A 16934-nucleotide genomic window follows, 5' to 3' on the forward strand; every position below is an offset into this window, starting at 1 on the left:
TTAAAGTTGATTCCATATAGGTTTTTTTAAGGCAATAGAATTTGGCATCCTATACTGATTCTGCAGCAAAGGCACATGCAGTATTTCCTGTAATTTCCTCAAATCAAGCAGTTCAGCCACAGCACCTCATTTTGTGATCAGTCCTGCCTTGCAAGCCCATCTGACCCACAGCGTGGGATGAGGCCATGTGAATGAGGCAGTTCTGGGAATGGCTGAGTTCTGAGCATGGGAATTAGGTTGGGGCTGTGTTACAGTCAGCCAGCACTTAGCAAACACAAGGACTGTCCAAAGAGAGTGGCAGCAGAGACATTTTCAGTGTTTCAAAGTTCTAAAGGGTAGGAAGGGAAAGGATAGTCCCAGTGTTGAGATCATCTCATCAGCTTATTGCTAAACAGTATTAGAGATACATCAGTATCTAAATAATGCAATTTAATACGACCATAATTTCCCCCATAAGGCATGACGATGGTCTGATAAAGCAACAAATGTCTGCTTTAAACAGGATTGTATAATACAATGCTGTGTATTTATTGGTAGTACTCTGCTTATTTGAAAAGACGCACAGTTGCTAGTTCAGTTCAATACAAACATAACTTTATTTTTACTTAAATGCCAATGAAACAACTGTACAAATCCATTGTGTAACATTTACTGTTAGAAATTAAAACACGTTTCCGGTTATAGAAATGCTGTTCACAATTGGAAAGTTGTCATTTCTCTGATACCAGTGGTTGTAAATGATCTACAGCCCCCATTGACACCTTAGGAGAAACAGGTGGAGGACTCCAGTCTCAGTTGTGAGGTTTTCTGGGTTTTGCAGCACCCTCATGCTACAGTAACTGGAAATTAAATGGCCTGGAATGAATGGAAAACATTGTATAAGATCTGTAATATTAAGTGGATAATACTTTTTCAATTAACTTGTTCTTCAGTTTTCATTTCATGCTGTTTGCAAAACTTCATCTGTAGTATATCAAGTACCTTTGCCATAATTTAAATAATTTTTCTAGAGTGGACAGAACCATGCGTGCAGCTATTTCTACTGGCTGACGGTGCAGATGTCGAGGAGAAGAGCTTCCATGCTCGCCCTTAGAAAGCAGGGATTTGGGCATGTTCAGTGCCATGGACTGAATTCATTCTCTTTGAAGTCACAAGAATCAGGATTGTTTCGATGACAGCTCGCCAGCTAATTGCTTAATTAATTTGTTACATGACTTGTGTTAGAGATTGGGCTGGTATTTCGTTTTACTGATAGTAGTTTGCTATGTTCTGGCTGATGTGGTAGTATTCTCTTAAGCAGAACATATTAACATTTCAGGATGTCACTTGACATAAAGTCAAGGAGTTCCAGGTCATTAATTTGGGTAGATAACTCCTTGGTGTTTGACAGTGTCACGGCATTGAACATCTGGCATTTTTCTCTGCTTTTATCTCTTTTTTTTTTCATCTTTTTTTTTTCTTTTTTTTAATATGGAGAGAGCAATAACTTGCCTGCAGTGTCTAAGTCAAGCCAGAGCAGAAGGATACCAGCCCCTACCACTGTCCCATGCTGAAGCTGGACCATGTTGCCTTCTCAGTTTACACTCTCTTAGCAGACATCATGGCATTGTCATATTTAATTCCTAAATTCAAAACTGTTGTTCTTCATATTTAAAATACTCTAATACATATGAAGCAAACGTAGATATACATGCTAGCGATTTTGCTCAGGAATAACTTCTGATTAGTGAAACAGCTCAGTTTAGTTCCTTTATTTTTTCCCTTTCTTTTGCATGTCATCATAACTTACAAAGAATCTGTGCTGCTATATTACAGGAATTGCTCACTGGCAAGTCAAGCAAGACAATGCAGATATGATACAGGCCTTCTGTTTTTTTCCAGTTGTTCAATGACAAAATCATACATAAAATCAGTACTTAAAATTCTGATGTTTTTATTCTGTGCAAGTAAAATGAAAAACGTAAATACAAAAAAAGCACATTTTTAAAAACAAAATAACAGATTAGTTGTACTCAATTAAGACATATGAAAATAAGTAGCAGCTTAGTATCAAGACATTAGTGTGCACGTCTTTAAGAACTGTTACTTTCTTTAGATCAGAGTCAGAACTTTGAATTTCTTTCATTCAGCTGGATGTGTTAACTCCAGCTGTGATCAGAGGAATAACCTCAGTGATTTCCACGAGGTGCAAGCCCTTAGTCCACAGGCAGGGCCACGGCGTGCAGCACTGCGAGATAAAGCAGCAGCCCCATCTCCCAGCGGCTGGCGCAGGAGGGCACGCGCGCGTCTGGGGCGCTCGGCGTGGCCTCCTCCTTCCTTAAGGTAGCGGTTGTGCTTTGAGGCATCTTGGAGTAGTTTGTTGGCATTCCACTGGTGATGCTTAAAGTCATGGGAGTGGTGGAGGATCCCGTGGCAGGGGCCAGGCTGGCGTTGCCCTCGGTGGGGTCCTGGACGTGGATTGTGCGTGTGGCTGCGGCCTCCTGGGGGCCGTCGGGGGAGTGGAGCAGGGGCCGGTCTGTGCCAGGGAACAGAACCGGGTGGCTTTGGGTCGCCAAGGGAGTGACTTCCTTGGCTTTAAATTGTTTGTGCGTTTTGGTCACTTTGGTGGGCTCAGGTGCCACGGCAGAAGTCTCCCTGTCCGCTGCCTTCGTGCCTTTGATCATGGGGCTGGAGTCCAGGGCCGTGGGCTGGGTGGGGGCTGGCGTGGTGCTCGCCCAGGGCCAGGGCTGGTCAGCATAGGGGGCCCCCACGACATGGGCAGCTGTGCCCTGAACCCACTGCAGCACGTAAGGGATGTTTTGGTTATCGCTGCAGGACCAGGGGTTGTTGTACAGAGTTACTACCTGCAGCTGGGAGAGCTGGTCAAAAGCTTTGTCAGGAATGTATGAGAACTTGTTGTTGTGCAGGTAGAGGCTTGTGAGGTGTTGCAGTCTCATCAGTGTTCCTGGGAGTATCTGGGACAAGAAGTTATTGGATAGATCCACCGTCTCTATGTTGTAGGGCATATTGGTTGGAACTGTCCAAAGTTTGTTGCTGCTGAGATTGAGAAACTTGAGACTGCTCAGTGTGTTGTTGATCAGGACAGCTCTTTCCACCATATTCCTGGAAACATCGAGTACTCTAAGATTCCACTGGTAAGCTGTATCAAGTTTCTGAAGAACTTTAATGTTGTTGTTTGTGGCATATAATTCCCATAAAGACTTGGGCAGATGAGCAGGAACATTCTTGAGCCAATTATTTGAAATATCAAGGGTCCTCAGATTGGTGAACCTCGTTAGCTGATGATCGAGATCTACAAACTGGTTAAAGGATAGATTTAAATATGTAAGGTTGTCTTGAAGTCCCTGGGGCAGTACAGTTAAGTTTCTGCCTGAACAGTCCACATTCCTGTCGTTTCCTGAGCACTTACAGCTAGAAGGACAGATACCCAAACCAGTGGGTATGAAAACCAGAAGGACCAGCAGACAGGTAGATGTATTCAATATGTGGTATTCCATTGTTGCCTGGAAATAAATATACCAAAATGACACCCTTTAAATCCATGTAATACATTTCATCTCTGTATAAGGGTTGTCTTGGCAATGGCCACTTGCAGGAGAAATTAAGTAAAAATATCAATAACCCCCTTTGTGGCACGGTCCTTTTTAGAATTGTTCAAGAGAGACTTCACAAAGCATCCCTTCAGCCTGTCATGTTGTCTGGCAGAATGAGACTTGTTTTTTTCATCTCCCTTTCCCCCTCCAGCTCAAATGAGGGCTTTCTTCCGAAAACGCAAGTCTCTTCCAAACGTTATACAATGTCTGCTTCTTGTTTTTAGTGATTTCAAGCCTATATTATGTTTGGAATAATGTGTTCATTTATAGAGGATGAAAAAATGGCTGTCAACGGGATCTTCACAAATCTCTGCAGTAATGTAGCAGTCCCCCCCATCCAGGCATGCTGTTTGCTTAAGTAAATTGGTTAAAATACATTGTAGGAATTTAGCTTGAAACCCAAATTCCAGTGTTCATGCTAACATGCACTGTAGCATTTTTCCCTCTTTACAGTGTTAATTACAATCTCAAAGCTGGAAACACATGTTTAGAACCCGAGTTGCCGTTAATAAGAAATCTCTGACACTGCAGCAAATTTCTGGTGCAAGCATCTGTCATCAGCTACTAATTCCATTCCCGTTTCCACCTCTGAGTTGGTAGTAGGCTTTTGTGAGTAAAATCAAAAAGCGCAAACTTACCGTGGTGTCCTGCAGTATCAGCACATCGTTTCTGTGATGGATTGGAGCTTAGAGGTCGCCTTGTTCTGGAGAGCAGCTCCAGAGGCTGCCGGGGGCTGTGCTTGTCTCAGCTGCATCGTACGGCTGCGCCCGGCTCCGCAACCACCTGATCCTCTGGGCACTGCAGAGCCGGCCTCGAGCACTGCCAGCGACCTGCCAGGGCTGGGCTGGGCTGGGCTGGGCTGGGAGCAGTGCTCCCTCCCTGCTGCACAGCCCTGCTGAGCTCCGGCTGCCTCCCGAGCACAGGCTGCCTGCAGGCACGGCTCCCCCAACACACCCGCAGGCTCTGGCAGCTTGGGCTGCAGTTCCACTTCATGTTTCTGTTTGAAAAGTCAGGTTAACTTGGGTTCTTTTTGCCTTCTGTTAACCTCTCCTCCTGTAATAGAGGTTAATGTGAACTTAGGCTTCCTAGCTTAAGGTTTTTTTAAGGTATGCTGCCAAAATATATTTTCATAATTTTAAAATGCTCTGTTTTCTGTTCCTTGGATCAGGCTATCACTGCATTGTCAGGTATAATATAGCTTGGCTTGTAGGATTTTACAGATTTCTACGGGAAATCTCTATCTGATTTTCTAAAAACAGTGTGAGAGTGAGAGTGTTTATAATGTTTCATTTATAGTGCTGTTAATTTTAACAGGGTGTAATGCAATGAGCCTTACAAAAATCTTTGTATAATTATAATGCTATTCTTTAGGCATACCAAATCATACAACTTATGTAAACTGTAAAGAAAATTGAAAATATATTTTCCTGTAGCCATTGTATGCACAGCAGCCTGGAATTGCATTTGCATAATGTACTGCTCTTTATTAGTGGTAGTTTGAAAATTTTGAAGTTTATTGTGTGCAAACCTGTGCTCTGTGCTCCATCCACAAATCTATTCCCTCCTCAGGTGAACTCCAAACTCTGCCATTTTGCACAGCTCTCATGGAAAGCTAGCTTCAGCATCTAGCAGCTTCTTTCTATAAATATAAATGTTTAACACTGGTAAAAAAAACCCATTAAAATGAATTTACTTCTAATACCAGCCTGCTATTTCCCACCCAACAGTCAGCCCAGCCAAGGCTGGTGTGGAAGAGATGAGCTGTGCTCAGGGCCCAGAGAGGAGCATGTAAAGCACTTGGACACTGGGAGTTCAAAGGAATCTGGCATCTATGAACCATTAAATGAGTCTGTGTTAGTAACTGAGGGCATTCTGTATCTAATCAAATATTCAGTTGGGCTTTAAGTGACCAAAACATCTTTAACTCAGAAAGCTTTATTAAAAGGAACTGGAATTGGTTGCATTCACTTGCACAGCCCAGTGGAGCAAACCCTGGTGAGAAGCCAAGTCTCTCGGAAGCTGGGCTGTCTCTGACATCTCCGTGTGTGTTACCTGTGTCTGGCTGTGCTGGCACACACAGCTGTGTACTCTGGCTTCTGGAATCTCTAGTTACGGGTGATGACAGGGCACAATTTGTATTGTAGTCAGAAATTTGCTTCAGGCAGAAGCAAGTTGTTCTCTCTTGTGAAAGCTGAAGTTGGGAAATACCAGGGAAATGCCAAAGAAATGCTGGGGCCTCACTTGCCTGCATCAACTTCTCCTTTTTTCACTTTTTTGAAAGTTACTCCACATTTTCCTTAAATCAATTATTCTGGAAATTAATTTGGCAGTCTACAAAGAGTGTTCTGGCTGGGGCAATGTTTCATGGATGGCCTGGATCAGTAGCTCAGGTGGTGGGGGCAGTGGTTCCTCTGCTTCCGAGTGAAGTGCTGAGTGCTTGCTGGGATCCGAGCTGGGCTCCTCGGTGGGTTCCCTGAGCCAGTCTGGGGGTGGTGGCAGGTCGGAGGACTCGGGTGGCGTGTCTGGGGGAGGACAGGGGTCAGCTGCAGTGTTGGCTAGCTCTGAGGCAGGAGCGGGAGCTGGGACCGTGCCGGCTCCGGAGCAGCCCGCGGCCGGCAGAGGCAGCTGCCCGTTCTCACTACTCGTAGTGTGCTGGGGTGGGTTCTCTGGGACAGTCGGGTCCTCCTGCAAGTTTGTGCCTTGTTTCAATTTCCAAGGCAACATAAATAAGACTGAAGAACGCTTGGTGCCCTGGTCAGAGTCCATGAAGAGATCTGGCGTATCCCCATCCGCGAAGGGAGACCGGCCTGCCCAATGGGACTCGGCCAGAACAGGCCTCATGCAGCATTTCCACAGAAGAATTACAATAATCGCCAGCATCATCCCAATCAAAATTATGCCAATTATCAGTGCTGCTACCCAGCTGCCATCCCCGGCATCCTTCTCTCCTGGGAAGGCCTGGGTTTCTGTAACAGCCAGGGATGTGTCAGACTGGTATAAACTGGGCCCAGTTGCTTGCAGTTGGTAGAGAATGAGTTTGTCTGCTCTTGGACTCCTGGCAGTGGTGTATTTGTGGCTTTCAGTCATGGCAGCGTGGTGAGGTGCTGCTGCAGAAAGGGATCTCCAGATCTCCCCGCAGAAGAGAACCAGCATGACCTGGTTGCTGGCCATTTCCCTCCAGCCTCTTCACAAGTGTCCTCTCCTATTGCAGGGAAGAGGTAGAACATGGTAACTTGCAAACTGCATTTTTGCACTTTACTGCTGCCAGACAGTTTTGTGTTAATACCATCACAGTGAAAATAACGCTCTAACCAATATTTCACATTTCAAGTCTGTTCCTATCTGCATGATCAGCAGGTTTGTCACTGACTTTACAAATAACAGCAGATTTTCAACATTATCGATCGTATTAATTAAGCGACTTGTTTGAAGGTAATGGCTTATTACCATCTTTTTTCACCTTATCAGAAAAAGACATTGGCAGAGCAGTCCTCAGAGGGTTTCAAAATAGCCTTTGTCAATCATGTAACTGGTTATGGACCTGGAACAAACTCTGCAGCATTGACAGACAGGGTTGTCAGAAGTGAAGAAATGGCTTGTTGTGATAGAAGCTGAGACAGAAGTGAAAGGCTCTTTTACAATTCTTTTCAACTTTTATTTCCTGTTCTCATCTTTCTTCAGCATAGCAAAATATTCAAAAGTTTTCCAAGTACTGATGCTGTAATGACACAGCATTCTAATGGCAAAGTGTTTTATAAATAAACTCCTGCATGCAGACTGTGCAAATGTTGAGTTGTTGGCATGAAACAGATTTTTTTTTTTCCCCTGTACTGATTGGAGTTCAGCTCTCTAAATGTCTCCATATGAAATAAATGTTATAAAATCTGTCCCCTACTTTCCTTCTGAAGTCACTTTCAGGCAATTTGAGCTAATTCATTAGCTACTATAGTGCTAGTCCTGTGAAGCTATTTCTGGGAAATTAATATGCATGAGTCTTTATGGGTTTACAAATACGCAAAATTAAATTTTAAATGCAGCAGTGTAAACACACATGAGCAGTAAGTTAATGACTCGAGAACGACGAGATCTAAACTGTCAGATTTGTAACGGGTTAAAATGATTCAATTCAGCTTTTATCCAGCTCCCCTCTTTTCAAAATAGAGTTAATACTTGAAGTTGATCCTTACCTGTACATTTATCTTCTCTCAAGCAAGCACCGTCTGACTTTGTTGTTTGAAGGCTCGGGAGGGCTCAGTGTGCTCAGAGTCAGACAGCGTAAAATGGCTCTTTTCATGCTGAAGTTTGTGCAGAGAGAGGAAGTTGCCAACACTGGCAGGAAGCGTCCGCGCCGGGCGGCTCGGGGACTCTTTATCTCGGAGATCGTGTGTTCTATGGGCAAACTCCTGCTCTGCCAGCACGGCTGGGCTCGTATAAACATGGGCTTGTGGCACCTCCGTGTGTTTATGTGCAAGTTCTTAAATACCTGTTTGCCTGTCTTTGTAGAAAATAGAGTTTCTTCTGTGTGAATCAAAAAGTGTGCAAGTTTGGGCTGGATTTGAGTTGCTGATGTAATCCAGTGGTGGGTTTGCTGTGGTTAGTGGGAAGCCACCCCGGGCTCCTTGGTGAGTCATGGAAAGCTGTGTGATCATGGGATGCTGGCTGCTTACACATCCTCTGTTGTGTAGCTGCATCAAGAGGCAGAGGGCAAAATCTGATTTCACCCTCAGCCTGTCCCTACTCGCTCGGTTGTTTTTCTCTGTGGACAGGGTTGGGACCTGCTGCCATCACTATGGAGGGCTGTGCTCTGTGCAGCTGCTTCCCCCGTCTGTCCCTGTCCATTCCATGGAGTGTAACTCAAGCTGCTCTCTTTGGTCTCCTGGAGCATTTCTGCCTGGAAAGGCTGCCTGGCAGAAAGAAACCCACACCAGATATGTCCTTGTGGCATTTTGCAATTGTGTTCTGCCTGTGGCTACTGACAGATTCCGCTGCAGCCCTTCCTGTTGTGCCTCTCTTCTGACTGCGCTGCTTCTCTCTTTCTTTGACACTCTGCCTGCTGCTGCAGCAAACATGCATCCTGATCACATACTCACACAGTAACTCGGTGTTTCTTGTCCGATTTCTTTGTCTCCTCCCTGTTCTCTTCAACCCCTGCAGTTGATTCCCAGTTCTAGGCTGAGCATGCAAACTCCTTCCAGCTTCGTTTTCCTCACTACACAACCCACCTCTGAGCCTGGCAGTTGCATTTTTTGAGCTGTGTCTCTCCTCTGGCTGCCACAGTGCTGTGGTCCTGCCTCTGCTGCTGCTGTAGCTGCCCTGCCAGCCAAATTAATGGCTGATCTAAAGGAATTGGGGTGGGGGATTCAGTCATGCTGGTCATCTCAAACTCGTGCAACCATCTTATGCGTCACAGCTGTTGGTTACAGCTGCACAGGATGTTTGGAGCTTTGGCACTGTGCAGTCTCAGCACTTGTAACCACAGCGCAACAGAGTTTCCACAGCCCGAGGAGCAGCCTGTGGAAAGCTTCTCAGGTTTCTTAAAACAGCAAAGCTCTGCTGCAGGGAGAGCAGCCACAGGCACCTCCCTGGAATTATGGGACGGTCAGGCCTCTGAAAATAAAGAAAATAAAAGTGGCTGTGGCTTGAGGAAATTCTTGGCATGTTCTTATTGGTGTCAGGAGAAAGTGGAGGGTATTTCCATGATGCAGAAATCACAGCGAGTCATCAGAGACCATTACTGAGCTCAGCCAATGTTACAGGAATATAACATTCCAAAATGCCTGGTCATGTTTTTTCTAGCATTTTGACTTGGAGAAATAGTATCACGTAAGTCATTTAGAAACTGATACTGCAAGTTTATTGAGGATAACAAATTGAACAAGTTCTCATATTCTAGGAAATACTACAAACTTCATTTATTCATAGACAATGTCAAAACACAATAAATATGGTTCAAATCAGTCTGCTTCAAATGTAATTAAGCTGGTTTAAGACATTCTTGGTGGAAAATCCAGAAGGGCATTTTGAGAGGGACTAGATCCTGAATCAGGGGTTGAATCAGAGTTGTGACTAATGTATGGTTTTCTTTAAAAAGCAACTTGGTTATACCTGTGCAGCATCTTAGTGTTCAGTGTGGTGGTCAGACTGACAGTCTGTCCCTTGTTCCCCTCCGTGGTCTTTGAGCATGGGCAGATTCTGTCCTTTTGGTTTATCCTGATCAGCTTCTGTCACCCTGATTTCTGGTGAAAGGAGTAAAACCAGTGTTGACACTACTTACAGAAAGCTATTTAACATTCTTACTGCCTTCTGGATCCACACATGGCTGCAGCATTCCCACTGGCATCAATAGAAAAACTCTAAACTCTGGCATTTCCTGAGGGGAAATTCTTGTTGTTACTTGAAAGTCATGTTTTTGCCTTACATTAACAGTGTAACAAAGGGAAAAGATTAATTTTTACCTGAGTGTGAATTAAATCTCAACTACAAAATTGGTTAAAATGGGATTGTGTGACTGGGATGGTTCTTTGCTGTCTTGTTCATTATCTGCTGCTTTGGTGAGTTTCTCAGTAGTTTCATCTTTGGTTTTCCTTTGGTTCACAGCATCCCTCCCTGGTATCAGCTCCTGCATTATCAGCTCAGTTCCACTTGTCTCCTTGGGCATCCTCTGCCACGTTCCTGCTGCCATGGGCCATAAGCTGTTGGTGGCCAGGAGGTCACCATTGGTCCTGGGCCTGCGTTTGCCCTGCTGGGCTCTTTTGAGATAGGACATTTTGTTAGCTACTACAACTGTGGACAGAAACAGGCAGGTGCAGATGAGCACAAGAGCTGCAATGATAATGAAGCAAATCAGTATGAGAGACTTATTGTTGTCACAGGTTTCTTTGGTCATTGGGCTCTTGGGTTTGCTGCTGGTCCCCAATCCTCCAGTGGTGGAAGCTGCACTCGGGGCAGGGGAAGTTGAATTTTGGGCCATTGTGGAGGAGAAGAATGGCAGGGTACTTTTAATTTCAAAAGTAGTCATTTGGCTGCTGAAATTGAGGCTCAGAGCAGAATTTGTACTTGCTTCTGTCCTGTTCCGGCTCCCACTGAGGTTTTGGCCGATGGGACTCCAGGTTTCATCTCTGAGCTGAGGGTAACCGGTGTGGTTTGCACTTGTTTGCAGCCACAGGCAGAAGATGATCATGACAGGGAAGGCCAGGTGTGGGTTACTGCATCTCTTGGTCTTCATCTTCCTGTTGAGTCCCCTGCAAAAATACAAATTATGGTGTTAGTTTAGCAAATGCTGGTTCTTAGAGGTTTGGATTGGACTTCTCGGGGAATAGCAGCCTTTTTGATGAAAAATACTTGGCCTCATTTTGGGGGGATGTAGGAGGATGAGTTCAAGCGCCCAGATTGTGAAAGAATAGATTGTCTCAAACTTCTGACAGTTTGAAGTTTATAGAAAACATGCGAAGATCAAAAAAGAGCATGGAGCAGAGAGAGAAAGAAAAGTGTTTCCTACTGAGTGCTTCGTGATGTGAGGGCAGACTCTGGGAGTTCCTCCTCTCTGGAGCTGCCCATGTTACACCCAGTCATCACTTCTGCTTTTACACGGAGAATGGAGAGACCATGAGGAGGTTACAGATCACTGACTGCTTCTCACCTCCCTGAGTTCCCCTGGGGCAGGCAGGGGAACCCTGCAGGTAACAGATGGGCAAGGGAAAAACTTGAACCCAAAATGTTCCTGTAAGTGACACCAGTAACTTACGTGAATTGTGTCTAGTTCCTAGCACAGCTGTCTGGAGTACTTTAAAATGCCCAGGAAAATCTTTGTTCTCTTATTTGTTCTTCTTTTTTGTACAAGAAGCTCTTTATCACAAATGTACTTCTTGTATTTTTCTCCCAAACATGCTACAGATTGTGACATTTTCTTTAAAACGCCACAGATAATTATGCAAATGAGAGTAATTATTCATATGTTCTGTTTCACATTTGTGGGGTATTCAAATCTGTACCTGTTGGATTTGTCTGGAGGGTAAGAATGTGAGAGTGGGGTTGGTCTGATACTAAGATAATAACCTCAAATTAAGAGTGACAACTCAGCCAAGCAGTGACCAAGGCACTGCTGCTGCTTGGGCCAGGCTGCTCCTGACCTTCCCGGGGCGAGGCTGGTGTCCCACCAGTGTCTTTCTTCTGTCTCTAGTAACAGATCCAAGTGTCTCCTTTGGTTGTTAGACCCTCTGCTTGGTGCAAATTTAAATGCTACAGAGAATGACCAAAAGTAACGCTGTTAATTTTATGTTTGTTCTTGAATAAATTTGTTTGTTGCCTGTAAAGGTAACAAAGTGTGCTTGTGTGTGTGTGTAAATATGAAAAATGAGAGAAGTGATGTTCCTGGTGTGTGCCCAGATGAAGGGAAGGCAGGGATGATACACCTGGTGTGTAAGGGGATCTCTCCTTGCACGACAAGGGAGCAACAAAAGATCTGTGTCTTTAATTTTGCAGTTCACCCGTAACATAAAATTATTCTCCATCCTGAGCTGAATCCTGTTTGTTCAGTTTGAACTAGAAACCATCTTAGTCACAAACTACAGCTCAGGTATCATTTTTGTCTGTATATGGTAGAAGTCACCTGAGTGATGCCTTGTGGCATACTTTGAAAAGAAAAGCAAACCCAGGAAACCTTGGGGTTTTTTAACAACATTTCAGCTATTTTGAGCAGAACAGGCAGAGCCAGCACAGCCACGCTGCAGTGTTCCTGTTCCTGCCCCGGGTGCAGCTCCCTGCTCTGCCTGGGGCACACTGAGCCCAGTGTTCATTGTGGGCTTCCAGACCAGATGTGCTTTTCTTAGAAATCAGTGGGCTCATGGTGTGAAGGGCTGCACTTGAAACCATGAGAGCAAATGAGCTGGTCTTTAAAGAGCTGGTTTTCTTTTTAGTTCAGCCCTTTGTGTCTGGGTGTTGATGGGGTCTCAGTACCCAGCAAGATCTGCAGTGCAGGAACAACAGAGCTAAGTAGTGACTGTCACTGTTAATGCCTAGGAGTCTGACTGTGAATAACCTTTAACATGACTAAAATACAGTTTATCAGCTTCCCTCATTCAGTTGGAGATAATATTTCTACAGTTACTATTTTTGAGTTACTCGAACTTTAAAAATACTTTTGCATATAATTTTCTACGAAATGTAGGAAACTTTGAAGTACAACTTAAAATAGGAGAACAAAAATGTGTACTTACCTTGCCAAGATGTAGTCAACAGAACATGGGTGTTTCAGATATTTAGTCCTTTGACAATAAGATTTCTTTGTGCATATATGTTGCTCCTAGGATGCAAGCAACCATCAGTGTACAGCAGGGAGATTTGGGCAGTGCTGGTGTTTTTTAGGCAAATCTGTAACTGTGATGACATGTGGCTCTAAGTGGGGAACTAAAACCACAGTGATGACACACTTCCTTTGGGTAACAGCTATACCATGAGACGTTGGGGGAAAAACACCAACTTGCCCAACTTAGCTCTCAGAACCACAGGAGGTAACGGGAAGAATAATCTCCTGTGCAGTTGAATGCTCTGTGTTCTGTCTCCGGTGTTGTCCTGCACTCAGGTGCTATCGAGAGAAGTGTCCCAAAACCCTTAAAGCTACACCTGTGCTGACAGCATTTATCAGCTCCTATGTAGCCTGTTGTTTGCCTTGGAAGAGTTAATGACAGCTCAGAGCAGTGACAGGTATTTAAAAGCACCTTAAATTTTCACAAGCTACTGATTAATTTATTTTTAATTAATTCTTCCTACTGGAAATCTGTCTGCTGTGTGAACTCTGGAGATGTGGTTTAGGCAAATGCATTGCCCAGTCTCAAAATTCAGAGAAACTTTAAGTGAGAAAAAATATTCTCAATTATGTGAACGTTTTTGAAAAGAGTTGTTTTTGTAGGCAAATCCTCTGTACTCCTCAGAGGACTGACCATTCTTAGAAACACCCCCCAAGCATTAGAGTGCTGCAGGACAGAGTAATTGGAGTGGCCCTGAGACCCTCTGAAAAAGTTGGGGTGTGGATGTTTGATTATTCTTAAGACTCCTGAGATAAATATATTTTTCCACGTACAAATATAGATACAATTTGAATCTCTAAGGTTGTTAAAAAGTTGTGGGGCTCTTCAGGAGGAAGTTGAGTTAAATCCCAGCTCCCTCATCCTGGGCACTAAACGTGGCTGGAGTGTGAGGAACTGCCAGAGGCAGGTGCGGTGTCCCCGCTGTGGCCCGAGGGTGTTTGCAGGACCATGAGGAGGGTCAGTCTGGCTCATGGACGGGACTGTGGGTGCTGTTGGTATGCCTGGACACTCAGGTGTTTGTGCTGTGGGCCTCAAATGTGACCCAGCCATGTCTGTCTTGTCTTACAGGTTCAAGACTGGTCAGATCAATGGGGATTTGCTGATCTACCACGTGCTGCTGACCCTGAAGCCATACTATGCAAAGCCATATGAAATCGTGGTGGACCTCACACACGCTGGCCCCAGTAATCGCTTTAAAACAGACTTTCTTTCTAAATGGTTTGTAGTTTTTCCAGGCTTTGCTTATGAAAATGTCGCAGCAGTTTTTATTTATAACTGTAACTCTTGGGTCAGAGAATACACCAAATACCATGAAAGGCTCTTGACAGGTTTGAAAGGGAGCAAAAGGCTTGTTTTCATAGACTCTCCAGGGAAGCTGGCAGAGCACATCGAACACGACCAGCAGAAGCTCCCAGCAGCTACCTTGGCTTTGGAGGAGGACTTGAAAGTGTTTCACAATGCTCTCAAACTGGCTCATAAAGACACCAAAGTTTCTATTAAAGTAAGTGCTTTTAATGCTGTTCCTAGTGATCTGTTACATTTGTATAAGGATTGGAATATGATTTTACTGTCCCTTCATTCTCCTCCCCTGTCTCGAGGAGAAATCACAACTTTCTAGTATACCCCTTTAGGAAGTACAAAATTTGATCTGTTTATCTTTTCTAGAAGTAGAAGTGTCAGGCTGTTCTCTCTTTATGTGATTACCAGGAGGTGCTGCAGCAGTTTTTTCTTGTCTCCCCAAGGTTGGCTCGACAGCGGTGCAGGTGACATCAGCAGAGCGTACGCGGGTGCTGGGCCAGACCGTGTTCCTAAATGACATCTACTACGCCTCCGAGATCGAGGAGATCTGCCTGGTGGATGAGAACCAGTTCACCCTGACCATTGCCAACCAGGGCACCCCACTGACCTTCATGCACCAGGAGTGTGAAGCCATCGTCAGGTCCATCATCCACATCCGCACGCGCTGGGAGCTGTCCCAGCCCGACTCCATCCCCCAGCACACCAAGATCCGCCCCAAGGACGTGCCCGGGACGCTGCTCAACATCGCCCTGCTCAACCTGGGCAGCTCCGACCCCAGCCTGCGGTACAGGGCTCTGGCATTACTGCCCCTCTGCTCACAAACAGGGAGCCTTCCCAGGGCTGCTCTAGTCTTAGAAATTCTCTCTTGAATTTTTCTTCTGCCACAGCTCCATAAAATGCAATTTTTAATAATTAAATATTGAGTTTCTATAAGTGAAGAAGGGCACACACTGTCAGAGGAAGTGAAGGCATGAAGGAAGCTTAATTTCCCTTTATAAGGGAAATACTTCTGCTTTGCACTCTGCGTTTATTGGGTACATTTGATTTCCATGGTGTTGAGCTTCTTGTTTAAGAACGTGGGAGCTGTACCCCTTAGATTTGTGTCAGAACAGGCTCCCCCAGGCTGGGTTCTGGCCAGGGGCACCCCTGGGCCCTGGGCAGGCTCTTTCCTAGCAGCTCAGCTACACCTGGAGGGATTTAGAATTTCCTGGAACTCCAAGCTGTTCTGAGAAGTCCAGTAAAAAGCCCTTCAAACATACTCTGTAACCTTAGCAGAAATTGTTCAGAGCAAGTGGAGGAATAATTTCTTCTATTTCTCCAAAGAAATTTTTTTTTTCTCCTAATTGTAACCAGTCCAGGCAAAAAGTTCAGGATTTAGATGTAATTTCTACTACAGCAGCATTGATTTGCTGTTTGAAATGTCAATACTGTGGTGTATAACATGTATATGTTCAAAAGTACAAGAAAGCTCTTACAAATCACATTGTTTGCTTTGTTACAGGTCTGCTGCCTATAATCTCCTATGTGCCTTAACCTGTACCTTTAATTTAAAGATTGAGGGCCAGTTACTGGAAACTTCAGGTCTGTGTATTCCTGCCAACAACACACTCTTTATTGTATCTATCAGTAAGACTCTTGCAGCAAACGAGCCACACCTCACCTTGGAGTTCTTGGAGGAGTGTATTTCAGGATTTAGCAAATCCAGTAAGTAACTCCAGTGCTTGTTAGTGCCAGCCATGAGTTTGAAAAGATTTTAATCTCTAGAAAGATTTTAGAGCTAGCTTAGTCAACTGAGCTTCCTCACTGGCTCTGCTGCCCTCTCCTTTTGCCATGCCTTTTTGAAGCTTCTCTGATCGCCCAGTGTTCTTTGCCCAGCTCTGACAGTAACTATTTTGGGCACTAAAACTGAAAGGAAAAGCGCTGAGGAAGAGTTATTTATGAAGAGAGGCCGGTGCTGGCTGTGTGTGACGAGGTGGGTGTTGTTGCAGGCATTGAGCTGAAGCACCTGTGCCTGGAGTACATGACCCCCTGGCTGTCCAACCTGGTGCGCTTCTGCAAGCACAACGACGACGCCAAGCGCCAGCGCGTCACTGCCATCCTGGACAAGCTCATCACCATGACCATCAACGAGAAACAGATGTATCCTTCCATTCAGGCCAAGATCTGGGGGAGTCTGGGACAGGTACAGTTCTGCATTTGTAAACAAACACACGTTTTCTTGCACTTCAAATCAGGTTTCTTCTTACTGAGGTCAGCATTTTATAAATAGTTATACTTTAATGTGGGAAGTAAAATACAAATAGTGCTAACTAAATTACAGTTTCTAGTTCTGAAGGATTGGGAGTAAAACGTAATGGAATTCAAGTCACTAAAAGCGATGCTTCAGTTTCTGGTAGTTGTGCATCTTCAGCTGAAGAAATTAATGATTGCTGTGTAAAGGGTGGTTCACTGTGGAAAAGTAAAGTTAATCTGACTGGTAAGAAAGGAATTTTTTCTCTGTCAGATAACAGATCTCCTGGATGTAGTGCTGGACAGTTTCATCAAAACCAGTGCCACGGGGGGCTTGGGCTCCATCAAAGCTGAGGTGATGGCAGACACAGCTGTAGCACTGGCTTCTGGCAATGTCAAACTGGTGTCAAGCAAAGTGAGTTCCCTCTTTGCCTTCATTTCCTTTCATAGAATAATTTCAACTTGTTTGCTAATGTGACACTGAGATGCTTTCTGGTAACTCAGGACA

At 44.7% G+C, this 16934-nt stretch overlaps 4 protein-coding genes across 8 annotated transcripts in view; 1 reads left to right on the forward strand and 3 right to left on the reverse strand.

The window, feature by feature from the left end:
* The window catches only part of NF1 (neurofibromin 1), a 74838-nt gene that overhangs the window by 39760 nt on the left and 18144 nt on the right, over positions 1-16934 (forward strand). For all 4 annotated transcript variants that reach the window (XM_048324716.1, XM_048324713.1, XM_048324715.1 and 1 more), the window contains 5 exons: positions 13967-14399; positions 14641-14981; positions 15699-15901; positions 16186-16379; positions 16701-16841. In XM_048324716.1, the coding sequence (XP_048180673.1) occupies positions 13967-14399; positions 14641-14981; positions 15699-15901; positions 16186-16379; positions 16701-16841 (1312 nt within the window). The remainder of the gene's footprint in view (positions 1-13966; positions 14400-14640; positions 14982-15698; positions 15902-16185; positions 16380-16700; positions 16842-16934) is intronic.
* Positions 578-4321, reverse strand: OMG (oligodendrocyte myelin glycoprotein). The gene is made up of 2 exons (XM_048324718.1): positions 4232-4321; positions 578-3503 (listed from the first exon to the last, which is right to left on the reverse strand). Exon 2 carries the CDS (start codon positions 3495-3497, stop codon positions 2196-2198), a length of 1302 nt encoding a protein of 433 aa, XP_048180675.1. The 5' UTR covers positions 3498-3503; positions 4232-4321; the 3' UTR covers positions 578-2195.
* EVI2B (ecotropic viral integration site 2B) lies at positions 578-8961 on the reverse strand. Its single transcript, XM_048324719.1, has 3 exons — positions 7781-8961; positions 4232-6795; positions 578-855 (listed from the first exon to the last, which is right to left on the reverse strand). Exon 2 carries the CDS (start codon positions 6762-6764, stop codon positions 5925-5927), a length of 840 nt encoding a protein of 279 aa, XP_048180676.1. The 5' UTR covers positions 6765-6795; positions 7781-8961; the 3' UTR covers positions 578-855; positions 4232-5924.
* On the reverse strand, positions 9422-12989 carry EVI2A (ecotropic viral integration site 2A). Of its 2 annotated transcripts, XM_048324722.1 has the most exons (3): positions 12809-12989; positions 10049-10834; positions 9422-9963 (listed from the first exon to the last, which is right to left on the reverse strand). In XM_048324722.1, the coding sequence occupies exon 2, from the start codon at positions 10816-10818 to the stop codon at positions 10060-10062; it is 759 nt and encodes a 252-aa protein (XP_048180679.1). In that variant the 5' UTR covers positions 10819-10834; positions 12809-12989; the 3' UTR covers positions 9422-9963; positions 10049-10059. The 2 variants fall into 2 exon arrangements, with proteins under 2 accessions (XP_048180679.1, XP_048180677.1); XM_048324720.1 differs by having other exon boundaries at positions 9422-10834.

Source organism: Corvus hawaiiensis, chromosome 20 (assembly GCF_020740725.1).
Source record: "Corvus hawaiiensis isolate bCorHaw1 chromosome 20, bCorHaw1.pri.cur, whole genome shotgun sequence".
Lineage (NCBI taxonomy): Eukaryota > Metazoa > Chordata > Aves > Passeriformes > Corvidae > Corvus > Corvus hawaiiensis.